At 51.9% G+C, this 18144-nt stretch overlaps 1 protein-coding gene across 1 annotated transcript in view; it reads right to left on the reverse strand.

Annotated features, from left to right (window-relative positions):
- The window catches only part of JPH3 (junctophilin 3), a 55746-nt gene extending 40879 nt beyond the window's left edge, over positions 1-14867 (reverse strand). Inside the window, exon 1 of the mRNA XM_027685113.1 lies at positions 14112-14867. Coding sequence (XP_027540914.1) covers positions 14112-14493 — 382 coding nt within the window. The 5' untranslated portion in view covers positions 14494-14867. The remainder of the gene's footprint in view (positions 1-14111) is intronic.
- Between the last annotated feature and the right edge of the window lie 3277 nt (positions 14868-18144).

Below are 18144 nucleotides of genomic sequence, written 5' to 3' on the forward strand. Positions count from 1 at the left end.
TGCAGTCCACCTTGGTGTCCACAAGAACAGGGAACAGCCGGTGCCAGGCCCCCATGGCTCGCCCCATGACCAGTGTCAGCCTGGAACAGTGGTTGTGGCAGGAGGGAGCCCACCAAACTGTCCATGCATTCCCTGGGGACCTGGCACCATTTCACTGCCCTTTCTGGCTCTATCCCAGAGCATCTTGGCAGGACAACCTGCTGGGGTGATGGGCAGAAACTGGGTGAGAGAAATTACCCTCAACACTCCGAGTACTCTGCAGAGGAGCTTCCAAGATGGCTTGGGATGTTCTCACACTGTGCTCAGCCTCCTGTTTCCCCTAGAGATGGATTCAATGCATATCAAGGAAAAATGCCAGTATGAGGAAGGGGACAGGGAGAAAAGGTCCTGAATGAGATTCATCAGAGCCTGCCCTGCCCAAGTCTTCCCTTTCCCTTGGCTGAATCCCTTGATTTGATCCCTGGCTCCAGGCACGTCCCTTGACCTCCTCATCTCCTGGCAAACCTGCAGCTGAAAAAACCTCCCTGGATTAAGGTGAAGCACCGTAAAGCAAGCACAGCCCTGTGCTGGAAAGCTGAGGGACAGGAAAAGAGCAGAACAAAGTGCTCCAGGATGGACCGTAACAGCGCGGCCCGGCCAGAGCAGAGGCACAAATTGGTCCCAGCAGGTTCCAGCTGCAGCCTGCGTGCGTCCCCAGTCAGGCTGAGGAGCCCAGGAAGCTCATCCCTGTGTGGCCTTAAAATGTACTGCTGGAATTGCATGGCTGCCAGGAGCAGCCTCTACATCTCCTTGGCAAGGCTGATTTTTCCAAGCAGAGGATGCAAGGAGCAATCCCATCCAGCCAGTCTATCCTGATTCTCTCCTCTCACCACCATGGAGCAACTCCCAGCAGAGAGCAAAATCCGAAACCTAACTCTATTTTTACGGATGTCATTGCTTTCCTTGTTGCTTCCCTGTTGGAGGCAGCACACAGAATATCTCCAGGGATTGCCTCGGAGGGCCATCAAGACATCTGGGCACCTCTGTGGCCACCAGCAGATCAAAGAGCTTCCTTCAGGGAGCTGAGTTAATCCGTTCTTCCTTACCCAACAGCACTACTTCCTTCCTCTGACTTCATTCTGTTTTAAACCCCTAAATATCCCAGGATTTGGCCGTAGATGCCGGGAGGTTTCAGAGCCATCTGATCTACATTGCTAAGCGCTGCCACCTCCTCCCCTTGCCCTGCTCAGCTTAACCTCTGCTCCCAACATTTGCAGATACTGCACAAGGTTTAATCTCACAAGGAGCTGGGAGACTCTTTCTCCCTGCAGAGGAAACAGGATTTTATGATTTTCCACTTCACGTGCCAGGATGGACTGGCTATAGCTATCCCAAGTTTCAGAGCTCAGGAGTTGAAAAGGGAGAGTGCAGTGGGAAGGTGGCACAGTGGGGACCACAGGATGGGGCTGGGAGTGATGGAATGAGTCAGGGAACATGCCTCCATTGGGATGGGAGGCAGGGAGAAAGCCAAGGCAATCCTGGCCACAAGCTGATTGTATTGCCCAAGCCAGGAAAGAGGAAAAGCCATCAAGATGGAGAATTGCTGGGGAGGAAAAGGTCCCAACCTCTTCCCTCAGCCATGTAGGTCACTCTTATAGATGCCTCCACGATACAACAAATACCCATCCCACTTCTGCATGGCCCTTCTGCACTGAGGAAGAAGGACAAAGAGCAGCCAAGAAAGTCTTGGAAAAGGAAAGAAAATCATCACAGAATCATGGAACTATTTGCATTGGAAAGGACCCTAAAGCTCATCTCATTCCAACCCCTGCCATGGGCAGGGACACCTTCCACTAGCCCAGGTTGCTCTAAGCCCCATCCAACCTGGCCTTGGACACTTCCAGGGATGGGGCAACCGTGAAATCCTCCTGAGCTCAGTAATTCATGACTTACTAGGGCAATACAACTGAAGCAGCTGCCATGTCTGAATTGTAGCTCTTTCCTGACTATCAATATTTGCAAAACACTTCCTGAAGCATTAGTTGCATGAGATTAATGGAGTGATTGCACTGGGAAAATGCAGCATCCATTAGGTGGCCAGGGCAGCATCTGTGGGTTAAAGTCACAGACAAGAGCAGACAGGAGAGTACTGGGCAGCCACCCCCACAATCCTGCTGAAAAGAAGGTCAGATCCTGCCCTGGGAATGGGATTTTTGCAGTAAAATCAGAGCACGAGAGAATAAGCAGGTTGTGATCTTGCTCACCAATCTTCCCTTCCCAGGGAAGATTCCAAATCACCCTGGTGTCATCGCTCCAGTGGGATTTGGCCAAGATAAAGGTGATGCCAAGAAGGATGAGGAAGAGGCCATGTCCATGCCAAAAAGAGCTAAGGAGAGGGCACAACCTGAGGCCAGGAGAAAATAACTGGAGTCATCCCAAAAGACGGATTGGAGAGAATATTTCTTCTTCAGAAATAACAGATAAAGTATAAGAAAGGGAACAGGCTCATGGGAAAGACAGGGAAAGTTGGGATGGGATGGAAACATGGAGACAAGAAAATGGACAATGCTGTTGGCCCCGTTCACTTGTATTCCTAAGCCTGAGTTTGGGTTTTTTTTGGCTCACACCCCTTGGAGCAAGGCTGGCTTGTTTCCAGACAGCTTTTAAAACTCCTGCAGGAATTTCCATTGCCTTGAGGACAGTGCAGAGCCCCATCCTTGGCTGGAAGCACCCAGGCTGAAAGCAGAAAGCGGGAAGTCACTGGCCTCCAAAGCATCATTCTTGATTCTCCAGCAGAAGATTGCATGTTTTGAGCAATGACAAGCAGCAGCACTTCTTCAGCATTTGGATAAAATCCATTCTGGGAAGAGAGCGGAGAGTCTGCAGGGCAGCTCCTGTTGTCCCCATGATGCCAAAATCCCTGAAATCAGGGCTGGCCCCAGTTTGCACCTTTCAGATATGGGGAGAGGAGCAGGACCCTGCTCAAAGCCATCAGTGAAATCCTGAGTGCAACCTTTGTGCCTCCACATTTCCTGCTGGAAACAGGGATAAGGCAGTGGCACTCCAGCAGTTCAGCTGGGTTTGGGAACACTAATTACCTCCTATTTTTAAAGTGCTCTGGGAGGATCAGAGACATCACAGGTATCAGGAAGAATGACGTGATTCCGTTCATTTCCTTGGCTTTGCCAAACAGATTTTGGGGATTTTCCTGGGGAGTAGAGGACCAATCTCCATCTCCAGTTCATCCCCCTGGGTACAGGCACTGTGGCTGGGATCATGTGGGTCCAGGATCATGGAGGGAGCTGAGCTGCTCACTCTTCCAGACAAGGTCTTTCTAGACCATGGCTGGGAAGAGGCCACCAAGCCATGGCTCACCCTTGGCCCATGGAGCACCCGGGGCCGGAACCTCGGGCATGAGGAAGAGTCACTTCACTGATGCCACTTGTCTCCATTCCAGGTGCCTTTTGCACCTGAGAACGACGCAGAGACCTGAAACACCTGGAAAATGCCCCTTCTGGCATTGCAGCCTTTCTGGCTGCACTCAGCAGGTGCCAGTGAGCAATGCCAGAAGGTGGGAAGCACCCGGCTTTGCCGCTTGCTGCCCCGAACTGAGGGGCTGTCTGGACCCCAAGTCCTCTCCTGCTTAGAGAGAGATGGCAGAGACCAACAGTGATGCCCAGGGAAATCCTGCTTCCACAAAAATAAGCAGCCCCAGGGGCTCCCTTAGGGCAGGCCACAGGAATAGCTGGATTTTGAATGATATGGGGGGAAGCCCAAAGGGAGGATGATGGGCTGCTCATGCACATGGGGCTTCCCTTGGCACAAGGTGGGATCATGCACTTGGATATAAACCTAGCCCAACTTCCCTATGGCGTTAGAACGAGAAAAAAAAATCAGGATTTTTTGGGTTGGAATGACTGTGTTTTCTTTCCACCCTCTCCCCACACCCAAGATTTGGCATTTTGTAGGTTGCTGAGCCCTCTGGCCCCACTCCAGGAACACCATTAAGTAGAAGCTTTACAGACTGAAGGCTGTTCCCAGGCTTTTCCCAAACCAAGATAGCTGGTTCCATGTCCTGCATGATGAAGCCTTTGGCAAACACACGGAGTAGAGCACGTGAGGAGGTTTGCACAGACCTGCCTTGCCTCCAGTTTCTCGTGTGGAGACATTCCAGCAGCAATTCAGGATGTTGTAAAGCAGGTGAGGCCAACGGACACACACATGTTATTATCACAACATGACCTCAGAAAGAGTCAAATGTTTAGAAAATATTCCCTATCCATCACTAACACTGAGTTAAACAAACAAACACAACCCACCATCGTGGGTCAATACCTCGTGTATTTCCAGGTTAGCTGGAATAATAACAAAATAATCAGTGACTTGGGAGCAGCTCCCCAGGCTTGGAACGTGGGAGCAGCAGGATCCAAAGGACAGGTTTTCTGTCCCATCCTTGAGGTACAGCCAGATCCTCCTGGTGCGGTGACTGTGTTGGGCAAGAGCAGCAATCCAAACCTCCCAGCTCATTTTCCCCGCTCAGCAAAATCCAGGAAGAAGGTCCGAGTGGTCCGGAGTGCCCATTCACTTTTCCAAACCAAGTCAAAGTAATTGGGTTTTACAAATTGCTAGTTTATCTTGCAAAGGATCCTTCCTGGTATGCTCAGCCCCCCTCTTATCTCCGACCTCTGCAGCATATTAATTAAAGATGTCTGATGGCAATAATTAGGCCGGGCTCTTGAATTCCGACTAAAAGAGTGAGTTTTACAGATATCCCTTTCCAGCTACTCGATATCAGAAAGGCCCAGGAGGATTCACACACAGATCAAGTTTCACACCTCAAAAACACCTATCCCAGAGAGATCTATGGGAGAAAAGAGAGGACTGGAGGATGCTCACTTAGCCTCAGTCCTGGGGGTGTGTGATGGGGATATCCTCACTGGCCACCCCGGCTGATGTGCAACAGTCAGGGGGATCACTGGGAAAAATGTGTCCCCCAAATGTTCTACCTGACTGTATGGGTCCTCCCAAGGATAGGATCACAGAATCCCAGAATGGTTTGGGTTGGAAGGGACCTTAAAGCTCATCCAGTTCCACCCCATGACATGGGCAGGGACACCTTCCACTAGACCAGGTTGCTCCAAGCCCCGTCCAACCTGGCCTTGGACACTTCCAGGGATGGGGCAGCCACAGCTTCTCAGGGCAACCTGTGCCAGGGCCTCACCCCCTCACAGGGAAGAATTCCTTCCCAATATCCCACCTAACTCTGCCCTCTGGCAGTGGGAAGCCATTCCCCCTTGTCCTGTCCCTCCAGGCCCTTGTCCAAAGTCCCTCTCCATCTCTCTCGGAGCCCCTTTAGGCACTGGAAGAGGCTCTAAGGTCTCCCTGGTGGAGCCTTTTCTTCTCCAGGTGAACACCCCCAGCTCTCCCAGCCTATCTCCATGGAAGAAGGGCTCAGCCCTCAGAGCATCTCTGTGGCCTCCTCTGGATTTGCTCCAGCAGCTCCATATCCTTTTTACATTGGGGACCTCAGAGCTGGAGGCAGCACTGCAGGTGGGGTCTCACCAGAGCAGAGCAGAGAGGGAGAATCCCCTCCCTTGGCCCACTGGTCACTGTGTGGACGTGGGGACATGTTCTCTGCCATGACCCCCCAGGAGCCATCCTTCCTGCCCTATCCCTCCTGGCAGCAGGACAAGGTGTTGTGCTGGGTGACTTCCATTCCCTGTCCTGTCCCCAGCTGCTGGTCTCATTCCCCAAACGCTCACCTAAATCCCACACAGGCATGACACGGATGGCTGGGACTTCCCACCTGCTCTGCCCACCATGAAAGGTGGGAATCAGTGATGGTTCCCGTGTGCAACACCGCACGGATATGGCAAATTATCCCCCCTCCAGCCCTGCCAAGGCTTTCCGTGCCTCTGACCATCACCAAGCCATGCTAAAAACATAGTCAGATGCTTCTGCTGTGGCTGCTAATTTGCCAAAAATATGCTCTGGTAACTGCTTACACAGGGGAAGAAATAAAGTATGGATTTTTGAGTATGCAAATATAATCTGCAGGCAGGAACACGTGATGGATGTTAGTCATAGTGCTAATGCTGGGTACATACAGACACGGTGGGCACAGAGAGGTCTGGGCACCCAGAGGGAGGATGGAGGGATGGAGGGGAAGGGAGAGGAGGAGAGGATGAGAGCAGAGTTGCCATGGGCTGCTGTGTTCCTGCCTGGGTGCTGGGTAGAATTCAGTCTGTTTTGAGGCTCAATAAATAACAAAGTATTACAAGTCTGCAGCTCATATCAGCATAGTCAGCTTGTACTTTAAAATCAGGGAGCCACCATCTAAAGGAACCAAGCAGTGGAGGTGGGTTTGGATGATGCACAGTAGGAAAGGGCTCTGGAAGTGGGTAGGGGTGGGAGCAGGGCTGGCCCTGGCAGAGCCAGAACCTCTGCAGGAGTAAGAGCTGGGGGCTGGAGGGAGGAGATGGATTTATACAGCCTCCCTCTCCTCAGCCAGGGAATCTGCCTCCTCCTCCTCTGTGGATGCAAATAACAACATAAAGTATCTCTGGCTGAAATAGCACAGAACAGGGATTGCTCAGCTGTTCTCCACAGGGAAAATCACCTGAAAATCACAGGTTCACCTGTGGCGAGAACTGGGGGATATGAGCCCCATCCCAAACGTGGAGAGACCTTTATATTCTCATTGCCATCATTCCCGCCCCAAAGGTACTTTGCAACCAGCAGAATGAAGTCTCTTCCCTCACTGGCCAACATTAACATGCACCACAATATTGCAGAAACTGCTGGAATTTGCACTTACAGGTGGGAAACTGAGGCACGGAGAGAGGTGGAGGATGAGCTGCTCCAACAGAACAAGGTGTTTGCCTTGTGCTGAGGGCACAGAGTGGCTTTGCAGAGCATACAGCACACCCACAGCATAGCAGGGAATGGGGCAAAGCCCCAGAGCTAATATCCTACCTCCAAAGATAACCCCAGCTGCAGAAGTTGAACCATTTTCCACAGGGACTTCTCAGTGAGGAATACATGCCTTTATAATATTAAGGAGAAGCCACTCCAGAAAAATTTCATATGGAAATTCATGTCTTCAGGTATTTGCTTCAAGGGGGAACAACTCAGTTTGTTCCCCAGGAAAACACAAGTCTGTCCTGAGCATCCCCTCCCTCTTCTCTCTCATTGCTTGTGCATCTTCTGGTTCCCCAAGCCTGTTAGTAAGTGCCTTTTCCAGCCAGAATTCAGGGAAAGGCTTCAAATCACTATACTGACAATCAAATCTCAGCATTACTAATGCTGATGAGTTCAGAATGCCTCTCAGGCCAGTTGTAATTTGTCTTAAAACACCTGGTCCTGGAGTCAGGGGAAATACAGCTTTTAAAAGGAAAGAACTAAAGAAAGACATTTCCAATTGTCCTGGGAGTGGGAAGCACTGGGTTTGCCAAACAGGGAAAGTCAAGGAAGCATCTTCCCCTGGTGACACGGGGCCCACAATTCTTCCCAGGGCAGCTGAATCCTTGTGGATTCAGCCACTGACTGGGGTGAAAATCAGGATCACAAGGAAGGAAAAACACATTAAGATATTGCTCAGCACCTTTATTAAGGTTAATGTGCTCCTCTCACAAAGCAGAGTGAAATCAGGCTAATGCTTGTTTTGTTAATCCTCCCGGGCTCTAATCCTTACTGCAAACTCCAGGATCTCACCCCATTCCTCAGCAGAGCTCACAGGAGGAAGGGCTGATCCTCCAGCTCTCCCAAAAGGTACTGAGTGCCAGCACTGTGTTTTGGGGGCTGCATCCCTCCCGAGGTGTGGGAGACGCTCAGCTGGATGGGATGAGGCCAAGATCCCCATGGATCAGGATAGAAGGCTGCACCAGGGATGGCACAGGATGGGATAAGGCAAGAGCAGAGTTTATTTATTTCCTGTGAAATAAATCATCAAATCACAGAATGGTTTGGGTTGGAAGGACCTTAAAGCTCATCTTGTTCCAACCCCCTGCCATGGGCAGGGACACCTTCCACTAGACCAGGTTGCTCCAAGCCCTGTCCAACCTGGCCTTGGACACTTCCAAACCCTTATTCAGTCCAGGGAAACACCTTGCAGACCCAAAGTGATGCCCTGAGCAGGAAATAATACCTTCAGAGTGATCATTTTGGTGTGAAAATCAGCAAAATAAAGGACCTTGCTCTGGCTGTTCACTCATTCATGAAAATTCATGATGCTCTGCTGTACTCTGAGAGTAAGTGGAACCTCTTCAGGGAATAATATTGGGAAAGGAGTGGCTGTTCTAAGGGAATGCTCATGTATCAATTGCAATTTTAGAGATTTTTGATTCAAAGGCCAGAATCTGTCTTTGAAAAGCCAGTATCAACATCAAAATATAAACACTTGCCATTCCAGTGTTTTGTTTTCTCCAAGCTCCCCTTTTCTCTTTTTTTTTTTTTGGTTAAAAAATGCTTTAATTGTAAATTAAACAGCTTTTTGCACGGTAAATTAGCATCAAGACTCCCCTGTAACTACTGCAAACTCCTGCAAAAAAATCCTTTCTTTGTCAGGATTTCAGTCAATGCTAAAACCAGACCCCAAACAGGCAAAACCTGCCAAAATTCACAAGACAGATGCTAAACCACAGCACTCCCCCCTAAAAGACCATCACCAACCCCATCCTGCCCAGCTCCTCGATCTTCAAGTCATGCCTACATTAATACAGCTCATTCATCTACGTCAGCATTACCTGACTCAAAGCATTCAAAATTCATCAGGTTCATTTTAAAATCGAGGCATTTTTAAACAGGAGGCATTTTTAGCTCTCGGCTGCTGGTTCCCAAGCCTGTAAGAATGACTTTTCTGCAATAGCCTGGGTGGAAACCTTGCTTCGAAACCAAAGCTGAAAATCTTGCAAAATCACATGATTCCACAAGCTGGAGCTTCTAAGGAAAAAAAAATAAAAAATGTTCAGCTCCAGGAGCAGATGTCACCCAACCACGAGGAGCCCCATGGGATATCAAATCACATGCAAATATCCTGAGATTTGCATGAAAAGCCATGAGAAACCCACCCCAGTGAAATTATATGAAAACTGTGCTTCAGGACTTAAGTTCCCCTCTATTATGGGTCAGGGAAAGGTGTCTGAGGGGCTTCCCAAAGTTGGGGTCATTCACCATCCCCTGGTGCTGGATAAAATACTTGGGAAGATGGAGTGAGGGTCTGAAGCCTGTCTGGCAATTTCTATCTCATGTACTTTTCCCTGGGGTCAAAATCCTTCTTCCTCTGTCCTGAGCTGTACCTGAAACTAAGCAGCATGTTCCAGTGAGATAAGTAATTACCATGAGTTCATATCATTTCTTTTTAATGAGGCTGGTCAGAATCTTCATTTAGTATTTTGATTCATTTTTCTGTGCTCGGCAGGTCCTGATGTCTCCGGATTTGCCCTCCCAGAACCACTGTGGGCAGCTTCTGTACCAAATCTAGACAGCCAGATGCTTCATCAACAAAGTTCTGAGTTTTTTTAATTAATTTTCAGGTTCTGAGGGGGTTGATAGGACCAGCTATGGCTGTGTCTGGATCCTGCAGGAACCAGGATCGAGGATCAGGGCGCACTTGTATTTGCTTGTTTCCGCCCACTATTTGAAGTGCATCAACAATTCCTTCCCGACAGCAAAACAAGAGAAGAGCTGGTACTTTTAAGGTAATTCTGACATCCGTGCTATGAATAGATCCTTATGGAAATTTGCCCTCGCTTGTTGGTTCCCTGCACAGGAACCCAGGAAAACGCCGGTACGGTGAGAGGGACGAGGCCGCTGCCATGGTGGCACTGGATCATGGAATCCCAGATTGATTTGGGTTGGAAGGGACCTTAAAGATCATCTTGTTCCAACCCTGCAGCACTGGCTGGTGGTGGTTCCTCCCAAACCACATCTCAGCTCAGGTGAGGGGCTGCAGCCCCTTCCCAGACGCAGCATTCCCAGTTCATCCCACCAGAGCAGCCCTTTACGCTGGCAAGGGATCTGCTTTTGCAAAGTGTTTCATGTTTTCCACCTCCTCAACTATCCCACAGCCATTTGGTTGGTAGCTCCTGGTGCACCTGCTAAGAGAGGTGTCACCGGTGCCACTGCAGAGGTGGGAAAGTGGGACATGGAGCCACCACGGCTCCTGCCCGGGCGAGACAGGCTGGGAGGGACCCACCCAGTGGCTCCCACTGCTCCCCTTCCCTCTCCCCAGCGCAGGAAAATTTCCCAGCCCGGGCCAAGAAAACCCACTTGCCTACTCAGGCGGCGCTAACAATGCAAACACTAATTATATTTCCCTCACCTATCAAAGGGATGATTCACTGAGGTGAGTGGGCACAGAGCATTACACAAGATGAACACCACGGTGCGACCACCCGGCCCTTTCGGGGTAGCCCTCCCGAGGAACAAGGATTTGGGGAGCATGTGAGATTCGGATTGGGAGAGGGGTGGCAGCAGGACAGATCCAGCAGGGCCCTGGTTCGCAGCAGACACCTTCAGTCTGTGAGCCATTCCCCCAGGGCTGCTGGGCACTGAGCACCTGGAAGAGGGCTGGTCCCCTCCCCAAGCCCCTGTCCAGTCTTGGATCCCAGCTGCTCCTCTGGGAAGAGGTGGAGGGAAGATAAAAACAGCGTTGGCAGGGATGGAAAGGGCAAAATGCTGATTTGGGGCTTCTTCCTTCATCCACCCCCACAACCACGGTTTCAGCAGCTAAACCCAAACCCAACACAGAGCCCGAGGATTCCCATGGGAAGCCTGCAGTTACAACTCCAGCTGTCCCCAGGGTGAAATTACTGAGCATTCCCAAAGTGTCCGAGGAGGTACAGAAAGTACCAACTGAGATGTCTCCAGATCTCCAGACCTGCTCGAAAGAGGGTCTCCAACCCTCTGCCCCTGAGAGGTTCCACCAGCTCCACTGGGAGCAGCTCCAGCTCACATCTGATCCAGGCTGATCCAGGTGGATGCAGCCCCTTTCACCTGAAGAAAGGGAGCAATCCTGCTCCCACTCTGGAGCTGGGATGAATCAGACCCAGCAAACGAGCGGTGCAACTCCAGCATCCAACCGAAGCAATCCTCGGGAGCCTGGTTTATGTAATATCAGGGTGCTTCTGGAGGGGGCAGGAGGTGGCAGGGATTTTTTGGCAAAAAGATAAGGACATGTCAGCAGTGTTGTGGTTTGGGGAGGTCCGAGGGGGTGAGTGTGTACAGCGAACAACAGGACAGTGCCACAGGTGCGGGGCCGTGGGTCAGGCGTGCCGGGGAGATTTGGCAAAGCGTGGGCTTCTGGGAGAGCAGCGAGGCTCTGTTTGCTTACGTGGGCTCTGCAATAGGTCTGTGTTGATGGACATGAATCCACACAGCTCAGAGATCACAGTCTGCATTCCCCTGGCGTGTGCAGGGGTCAGGGAGCGCTGGGGGCTGACCACGTGTGTGTGGGCAGGGGAGCGGGGGGCGAGGCGGCGACGTGGGGTGGGGAGGAGAGGCGTGTGTGTGCCCGGCGTGTGGTGTGGGAGGTGTGAGAGCTGCAAGCTGTGCCTGGGGGAAGCGCTGCCTGGGGGTGTGTGGGGCAGTGCGAGCGCCCAGCGGGGCGGGGGACGGCGCCCAGGGGACGGGGGGTGACAACACGGCCCAGGCCACCGCGTGCCGTCCCCTCCACTCAACACATCAACACGTGCCCATCAAAAATATTGCTCCCCAAGATAGCGCTGGAGATGTGCCCTTACCCACTGTTGTGCGAGGGAATGGTAAAATTGGAGTGAATCCATGGATTCTGGGGCATCTCGCTTCCCGAGCCTCGCTGCGCATTTGGGGACCCAGCCCCTCAGCCATGGCTGAGGAGCTAAAAAAAAATAATGTGCAAGGGATGAATATTTATCTGTGGGTGGCAAGTGACAGATGCTGGGGCGAGGATTCTTGGATACTTCAGTTTGATGGAGGTAATAACTTGAAGAGATTAATGAGAAACATCCTTCCCAACAGTTGCCTCCCTGGTGCCGCCCAGCACGACTCCCGCACTCAGCGGCCTCTGGGACCCAAACACACAAAGTTCAGTGAGGTTTGGTGCCCAAAAGGCTGGAGATACCCAACTTTGGTGTTTTCTACCCAGAATGGAGCCAGGCAACCGGGAAAGGGATATGGCTTCTCGGTGCTTGGAGTTGAGTTGGTGGAAGTGACATTCCAGCTGGGTTCTGGCCCAACTGGGATTGGGGAACCTGGTGTGGAGGAGCCTGTCGGGGTGTCCACAGGTCCCATCACTTTGCATTTCCCCAGCACAGCATCCCTTCCTCCTCAGAGGGTTTGAGAGTCCCAGGGGGACCATTTTGCCACAGACACCATGCCCTTTCCCCACACTGATCCTCTTCCCTCCTCCTGAAATCACAAACACATGATATTGCTCCCCAAACACCGGGAAGGCGGGCTGGCCGGACAAGATGGAAGAAAAAGCTCTTTCCTTCTGGTAGGTTCTCAGAAAACACTGAAACTGCTGCTTAGCCACCCCAGTGTGGGATGCTCCCCACGTTCTCCCAAAAAACACTGCCCTGTAGAGGATGGGGAGCACAGCAGGGTGGGGGCACGTGCGTGGCCGAGGACAGGGCCCGCCCTGCAACACCCAGCCCTCAGAGACCTGTAGTTTGTCCAGACTTCTGTCTGTCCTCCCACAAACCTCCCAGGCAAGGGCTGGGTGCCAGGAGGAGACAGAACCCACGTTGGGAGCACGCAGAAACCCCCCCACATCCCATCCTGACCGCCTTGAACGTGGGAGACTGCAATTATTCCCTGCCCAAGCTTTATCCTCGACTGAAGGACTGCTGGGATTTATTGATGGCTTCCAAACACACACCCGGTAGATTCCAGATCAGACCCCAGCATCATTCCACGCAGCTGAAACAAAAGGTTGCAGCTCTATTTGCCTTTAGGACAAAGCCACCAGCACAAAATTATCATTAAAAATCCGGAGACGGTTGTGCCTCTCCCTTCTAGAGCATGAAAAAGCAGCTGCAGGTGAGGTTTAACCTCTCCTCCCTGTACAACCACAAAGCAGCAAACTGGGTTTTCCAGAGAAAGGTCTTGCAGCACCTTTCAGGAAGGGCTGTGATGGAGCTCACCGACACTGCAATTTCCTCAACGTAGCAGTGTGGAAAACCAAAACATCTTAAAAATAATGGACGAGCCTGCTTTGGATGGCCACGATTCCCAGGAAAACAAGGGGGCAGTGGTGCCGGATGCCCCTGGCTGCCGGCAGGTAGGCCTGCCTTGGATTATGGAGGCAATTCCGATGGAAGTAGCCACAAACCATGAGAGAGGATGATACAGCCACTTACAGCACAGCACCAGCTGTTTCTCCCAGTTCAGCCTTAAAGCTTGTTAGTCCAGCAATTTTTTTGGGTTTGATCACTCCAATTGGGTTTTCTTGTTTTTTATCTAATCCCAGTTTCCCCTCAGCATCTCGTTAAGCCGTGTTGACGGCAGAGAATAGCTCTGGTGATCCCTCTGAGCCCCTACGCTAAGCATTAAGCCGTAAACTAGGAATGTAAGACTCTTGTCTGAATTAAAGTCTTTTCCCTGGTATTATTAAGTGTGGGGCTGCCTTTGGAGGGGCTGGGGGACGTGCAAAGACCCAGGCCCCTCCTTGGAAGCAGTGGCAGCACTAGAGCTGCCCCCATCTGCCCTGGATCCCCCAGACACAGTTCGCCTCCATCCTTCCCCGCGTTGCATCCATGCAAATCCTACAGGTTCCAGTGGTGCAGTCAGAACTGCCATGTGCAACTTGGGTTGTCTCCCCATGGCTTGGCCCACCCCATCCTCTGACCCCTCTGGGCCAGACCTGGGCGTCCCCCCACCAGCACAGCCAGTTCCCCTCCCAAAAAACCTGGTTGAGGACAGGAAGGGGAGAGGACCTGGTGCCCAGAAACCCGCTGGACATATGGGGCTACCTGTGGCAAAGAGCTGGGCTGGTGCCACACTGGGCTGGTTCCTCGTTTCCTGCGGGGTGGGAGCATCCCTCCCTCCAAGCCAGCAGGTTGCAAACTCACAGACTCCAACCTAAACCCAGGGTCCCTGTTTGCAGGTTTGTACCCCATCACCACCCCAGGAAGGGATCAATGGGCACCTACCTCCATCCGAGTAGGTCTCTGTCCCGTAGCCATCCTGTAATCCATTGCTCCAGGTGCCTTCGTACTTGGCCCCGTTTCCAGTGCATTCTCGGACCCCGTACCGTCCCTTAAATCCATGGGTCCACTCTCCTTTGTACACCCACTTCCCTTTGCTCTCCATGCCAATGCCATGGCGCTTGCCCTGCGCCCAGGTGCCCTGGTAAGTGTTGCCACTGGGCCAAGTGTAGACCCCCAGCACCTCAAAGCCGTGACTCCAGGAGCCCGAATATTCACCTTGACCCTTCGGGCCGGTACAGATTCCATGGCCATGAGCCTTTCCGTCCTCCCAGCCTCCACAGTACGACCCTCCATCGTCAAAATTAAACCTTCCCCCACTGGACATGCATGTAATTCGGTTTGCAAATCTCCCAAAAGGTGAAAAAAAAAATAGGAAGAAATGCAGAAAATAAAACACGAACGATGACTTGGGGAAAAAAATATAAACAAAAATAAAAAATTAAACCAAATCAAACTCTATCGAAATCATGCACCAGATCCAGGGAGCTGCTTAAGCCAGTTTCTTGTGATTATTCATTCTCTGGGAGTATGTTGAGGATCAGTTCTCTCTTCCCCTGCTGTGGAAACAGGATCATTAAAAAAAAAAAAAATAGCAGCAAGAACAGCAGCAGCTATTGGGTTTTGGTGCAAACGACTCCACCTAAAAACCATCCAAGGCAGGGAACGGGGGTGGGGGAAAAGGAGGAAAGAAAAAAAAAAAGAGGCCAAATGCCAAGAGAAGGGAATAAAAAAAAAAAAAAAAAAAGGGAAAAAAAGCGAGCGCTGGGCAGCCCCGGAGGGGGGGGATGCTCAGAGCCCCCACGGAGCCCCCCGCCGCCGGCCGGGCTGGCTGGGGCGCAGGGCCGGGGGCAGCGGCGGGCGCGGCGGCATCGCGGGGCTCGGCAGCGGCAGCAGCAGCAGCAGCAATGCGGTGCCTCCTCCGCCGCCCTCCCGCACGGATCCCCGGCCGCTCCCGCACCGCGCACGCCCCGCGCCCCGCACACCCTCCCCCGGCCGCCTCCCCCGCGCCGCTCCCCCGCCGCAAACCTCACTCCCGGGGGGACCCGCTCGCCGCGCCCGGCGGATCCCGCATCCCGGCCGGAGGATGCTCGCGGCGAGGCTGGATGCCGGGGCGAGGGGCTGCGGGGTTGCAAAGGGGCCTCGGCTCGCCCCGCGGCCTCCCCCCACCGCTCCTTCCCGGCTCCCTACGGGGATAAATCCCGCTTATTAATGAGCAGGATCCTGGGCTTTCTGCTCTGCCTCAGCTCCCGGCGCCGGGCTCAGGGTGGATTTAAAGAGACAGGAACTGCGTCGCCTTCGCCTCCCACCCCAGCAGGGCCCTGGCCCCCCGCAGACTCGCGGGATGCTCCCGGATTTTTATTTATCCCTTCGTCTCTCCCCCGCCCCGCTCCCGCCTCTCTCCCGCTGCTCCTCGGGTGCGACGAGGGGCCAACATCCCCCGCCAGAGCCGGGGGGCCCCGTTGGCAGGTGGGTGGGTGGGTGGACGGACACCGGGAAAGGGCCAAACGCCTCGTTCCGCCACCGCCAGGTCTCCGGGCAGGCTCTGCTCCGAGCCGGGTCCAGCACACCGCAACTGCAACACGGATTATTTATTCATGAAAAGGCCGTGCTGTCGCTCCGGGGGGGACGGCAGCGCTCGGGATTTATGGCAGCGGTCCGGGCTCTATCCCCATCCAGCGGGGCTGCGGCGCACCTTGGTCCCCTCCCTCCAACACAGCATCCCAGCGGGGTCCTCCCAGTCCACCGGGAGGCCCTCACCGGTCTGGTCCGCAGATATTTATTTTTTTTCCCTGGGATGGCTGGAGATGTGGAATCCTCCCCAGGCAGTGGCGTTTCGTGCCTCTGGAGCACGCGGGGTCCTGGTCCGGTGGTGCATCCCCTCAGCTCTAAACGTGCCCAATATTTGCAGCATTGGGGGGTCTGTGCAGGTCCCTGTGCCTGACACACCTATCTGTTTGTGTTAATACACCCCTGTATTAGTACACAAATATTAAAGGGGGAGCTCTGTTTGAGAATAATTAAAAAGATGCTCACAAGTGCTTATAAAGCAAAATCTGGGTGATGTATGAAAACACAGCTCTTCCCAAAAATCACACGCTGGCTCAGTTTTGCATCCTGCCATTGCCACCAGTGTTACTGGAGCGCTTGTTTTGAGCCAAGACTTGGATTCCAGACCCAGCTCGGTCAGGACTCCAAGATAAAAAATAAACCGTACAATGGAAACCCACGGGATTTAGGCTGTGCATCCCCCCTGGAAGGGCTGGTTGTGCTCAGTCCCTGCCATGTTGCCCACCCAGTAGGAAGTTTCAGGCTGTGTCTTCCCATTCAGTTGTTTTTTTTCTCTATCGATGCATGTTCTTGTCCATCCATGGAAACACATCACCACCCTCCTCTGGAAGAAAACCTTCCTCTCTCTTGGAGCTGGAGGGAAAAGATGCAACCAGAGTGGGTGGAAATTTTCCCAGTGAAGCATTTTTTTCCAGTTGAAAATGGCTTTTCAAACTATGCCGAGTCCTTTGTGAATGGCAGGAGCTGTACTCATTATACATTGTGGGGTTGTTGTTGTTTTCTTCCCTAAAAATCCTGCACTTCAGGTACTGCATTTTTTGACAACAGCAAACTCCCATTTTTTTTTTCATGGAGGGAGAATTTGGGTGGAAACCCCCAAACTTTCCAAGAAAAACACTATAACTGAAGTTGCTTAAATGCATATAAAAATTTTGGCAGGGAAAAAAAGAAATTCCAGTCCCCTTCTGTTGCTTTCTCAGTAGTTTTAGATAGTTACAGTCATTTTATATGGTAATTAACCCACTAATTATTGGTCAGCTATTCTTTGGGGGGATTTCATGGGATGTAGGGATCACCTCTGTGTTTGCCTTTGTGCAGGCACCAAGGTGTGATACCCCTCTGACCAACATGGGATGCTGCTGCTCATAAAAAAGGTGTTTAAAATAACACCATGTTTAATAGTACCTGGTGAAAAAGAGATTCCTAATAATCTGCTCAGGAAAGGGAGAATGGGATCTATTAGTGACAAGCATTATCAGGATGGTGCACGGCTTTAAAATGAATGTTATTTTGGAAACAGAACCTTTGTGTCTGATGAATGGGCAGGTCTTACACTAAAAATGAAGCCACGTGTTACATCTTCTGTTCATGACCTGATTTAGGTTCTGTGGTGTGTCCATAGGTTGTAGTGGTGTCCAGTGGCTGGAGTGGAGGGTTTGCTCAGAAAGGGCCATTTTGGTTCTTAAAAGGGTTTAAGATGGGCTTCAGGAGGCTCCAAAAATTGCTAAAAGCCATCTTGGAAGCCAAACAAAGCAGATTGGAAGTGTCCAAGACCAGGTTGGATGGCTCTTGGAGCAACCTGGGCTAGTGGAAGGTGTCCCTGCCCACGGCAGCAGGTGGAACAAGATGAGCTTTAAAGTCCCTTCCAACCCAAACCATTCCATGATTCCATGACTATGATTGTGGGAACACCAGATGAAGGGGCTGGATGGACAATTACAGATGCCAGGGTGATCATGGCGTGGTGGCCAACCACGACACAGCCACGTTGGTGTCCCCGAGTCTATCCCCAAATAAACCTTATTTTCCCTGACTTTATCCAAAGGTCAGGATTTAGTTTAAAATAAAAACTCATGCCCCAGTCAGCTGCAATTTTTGCTGCCCTGGGGAGTCCTTTCCAGACCAGTTCATATTTCCTTGGTGCTGCTGATGTGCAGGAGGCTGAGAGGAAATTCCAGATTAGATTTCACACCCTCAATGCCAGCAGGTTTTTCCCTCAGGAAGATGCTCCTGCCACCGGTGAGTGCCAAGTTTACTTCCAATTATGCTGCCATGTCAGGTCTTTAACTGGGCTGCTGGATTTCTCCAGTACATTTGCCTAATTCCAGAGACTTTTCCCCAAAAGGTACAGGCAGCGTTAGATAGGGCTGACAAATTGTTTCTTTAAATACCTAGTGCAGATGTGGAT

The sequence above is a fragment of the Neopelma chrysocephalum genome, unplaced genomic scaffold, assembly GCF_003984885.1.
Source record: "Neopelma chrysocephalum unplaced genomic scaffold, ASM398488v2 Primary Assembly neopelma1_68, whole genome shotgun sequence".
Lineage (NCBI taxonomy): Eukaryota > Metazoa > Chordata > Aves > Passeriformes > Pipridae > Neopelma > Neopelma chrysocephalum.